The sequence below is a fragment of the Nematostella vectensis genome, chromosome 10 (genome assembly GCF_932526225.1).
Source record: "Nematostella vectensis chromosome 10, jaNemVect1.1, whole genome shotgun sequence".
NCBI classification, from domain to species: Eukaryota; Metazoa; Cnidaria; class Anthozoa; order Actiniaria; family Edwardsiidae; genus Nematostella; species Nematostella vectensis.
This window is the reverse complement of record NC_064043.1, coordinates 3,872,501-3,875,000: the sequence shown is the minus strand read 5'-3', so window position 1 is coordinate 3,875,000 and position 2,500 is coordinate 3,872,501. Positions and strand designations below refer to the sequence as shown.

The window sequence follows — 2,500 nt, the reverse complement described above, 5'->3', positions numbered from 1 at the left end:
AACCACTAGACAATATGGGAATTTTATATAGTTGAAGATCTATTTTACCCAAATTTATCTCTGCGTTGTAAAGAAACCAAGAAAAATACATCTTTCCCACACCGGGAATAGAACCCTGGCCACGGCGGTGAGAGCGCCGGATCCTAACGACTAGATCATATGGGAATTTTTATGTAGTTGACATTAACTTTTGCTGGACATTCCTAACCACTACACCATATGTTTAGGGCATGTAGTCATCCACCGGCTGATCTAACTCGATTCAATAATACATATTACAGCACTTTTTCTGAAACTTGACGTTTTTCTTTCAAGAAAGCGATTCAATGGAGATACAACACACAAGACATTTTTTCAGGACATTTTATTTACAACATTCCATATCGTTCTGACTATGTACATATTCTAAGTTGTGACGTATACTTTAGAAGGAGATAGGATACAATTATTTTTTCTCTGAGATATATTCAATTAGCGCACACATTTCGCAACAGCAACCAATTTCTTGCACTCGCATTTTCTACCGTTACTGCATTGCGTCTTGTATACAACGTCGTAATTACCTAATCGTCGGATAATATACAGAGGGTCTCTCATCTTTATTGGACGGGTCCACACAAAAGAGCAGTTCATTTACTGGCTTCAAATTGCTGTCGGCATTCTCTTTCGGCGGAGTTCGAAGCGTACAGGATACTGTTCTTTAATGTTTCGAGGCTCTCTTGTTGTAGAATCAGCTTCGCGGTACAGCAAAAAGTGTCAAATCGAATTACAAGAAGATTAGAGAGAATATATCACTAACGCGTGCGCTGTTCGATCATTGATTTTCCTATTTGCGATAATCGCAACGTTGGTGCTACTTACAGTTTTTGGCCAGTGGAGGAGTTGAGAATGACGAGCTAGGTAATTATCAATTGCAATTTCATTTTTCTTGAAAGGTCTTTTCTCTTGGTGAATATATCGTGTTGTTGCTTAAGTCAGCTTGTTTGTGTGAGCTACCAAAATGTCCAGACATTTATAAAGACCGCCAAAACAAATCTATTCTAATTTTGAACAATGGTCCTGAGCCAGTGAACAAGGAATCAATTCAACAAGCAAACAATAAGCGCAAAAACCGCGGTATTTTCTTGCTTGAGACAAAAGGAACTGTTAAAAGTAAACCAGGAATCAATTTAACAAGCAAACAATAAGCGCAAACACCGCGGTATTTTCTTCCTTGAGACAAAAAAAGTGTGAAAATTGATAGTGTTCGGCGGGTGTTTATTTTTTTATGGTTCAGGACAGTTTGACAAAATTTATGAATTTAGAAAAAAACATGGAGCCTTTCGATCTCCCTCATAGTATTCAGGGTGCCAGTACCACTAGACCATATGGGAACTTCATGGAGTTGAACATTAATCTTGGCAAAATTTATCTCTGCGCTTTAGAGGAATCAATAAAAATACAACTTTCCCACACCGGGAATCGAACCCGGGCCACGGCGGTGAGAGCGCCGGATCCTAACCACTAGACCATATGGGAATTTCATATAGCTGAAAATCTATTTTGCCCAAATTTATCTCTGCACTGTTAGTTTCAGGGAGTTATTTTTACTCCACTCAGAGAGTAAAAACTACTCTTTGCGGTGGAGTACTTTTAAAGGAGTAATTTGAACTCCTTTATTGGAGTAAAAACTACTCCACTGAGGAGTAATTTTTTTGTTTACTCCCTTAACGGAGTAAGTTTTACTCTGCTGAGAATTAGTACCGAATGTTTATTAAAAAAAGAGTAATTTTCACTCTTGTTGGTCAAATAATGGAGTAAAAAGTACTCTTTTCTGGGAGTGATTTTAGCAGAGTGAAAACTACCCCAACTATCTGAAGTGAAAAGAGTTATTTTTACTCCAGATGGTCAAGAAATGGAGTAAAAAAGTACTCCTTTTAGGGGGTAGGTTTTGAAGAGTAAAAACTACTCCAGCCATCTCGTGTTGAAAGAGTAGTTTTTACTCCAGCTGTATCTTTTTAGAGCAGTAACAAACCACTCCAAATATATAAAATAAAGGGAGTTGTTTTTTTACTCTGAATTAGCTGAATGTAAGAAGGAAAACGATAGTCTTTATTATATAAGACAAAAGATAAAAATAATAATTTTTCGTATCTATTGGTATTGAGACAAAAAACTCTACCCTGTGCCTAGGAGTTTCCTAAGATTTCCTAAGTTCGATCAAAACAACAAAATATGATTAAACTTCCTAAAAATTCCTAGGATTTCCTAGTATAAGCAGTAGACCCGAAAATGGAAATAATTTGGATAAGAAAATCTTAGGAAGAAGATTTGAAGTTCTACAATTTAGGAACTCTTAGGAAATTCTTAGGAAATCCTAAAAGAACATTTTCAATACAAGAACAGGCCTCACCATACTTGCATATATTGTCAGCTATACTACAACAATAAGAAATGTAATCAAAGACAGGCTTGGACTCGAACATAAGTTTTATGTGGTGTACTTTCAAAATTCGCTCAG

At 36.5% G+C, this 2,500-nt stretch overlaps 1 protein-coding gene, 1 long non-coding RNA gene and 1 other non-coding gene across 3 annotated transcripts in view; 1 reads left to right on the top strand and 2 right to left on the bottom strand.

The window, feature by feature from the left end:
* Positions 1-455: 455 nt before the first annotated feature.
* The window catches only part of LOC5509552 (protein Wnt-8b), a 9,408-nt gene continuing 7,363 nt past the window's right edge, over positions 456-2,500 (bottom strand). Inside the window, exon 5 of the mRNA XM_048733662.1 lies at positions 456-484. Coding sequence (XP_048589619.1) covers positions 472-484 — 13 coding nt within the window. The 3' untranslated portion in view covers positions 456-471. The remainder of the gene's footprint in view (positions 485-2,500) is intronic.
* The window catches only part of LOC125573250, a 2,694-nt gene continuing 667 nt past the window's right edge, over positions 474-2,500 (top strand). The window contains exon 1 of the long non-coding RNA XR_007314007.1: positions 474-2,500. This exon is cut by the window's right edge and continues 359 nt beyond it. This is a non-coding gene — a long non-coding RNA (uncharacterized LOC125573250).
* Positions 1,447-1,518, bottom strand: Trnae-cuc. Its single transcript has one exon. It is a non-coding gene; the product is annotated as a tRNA-Glu (tRNA).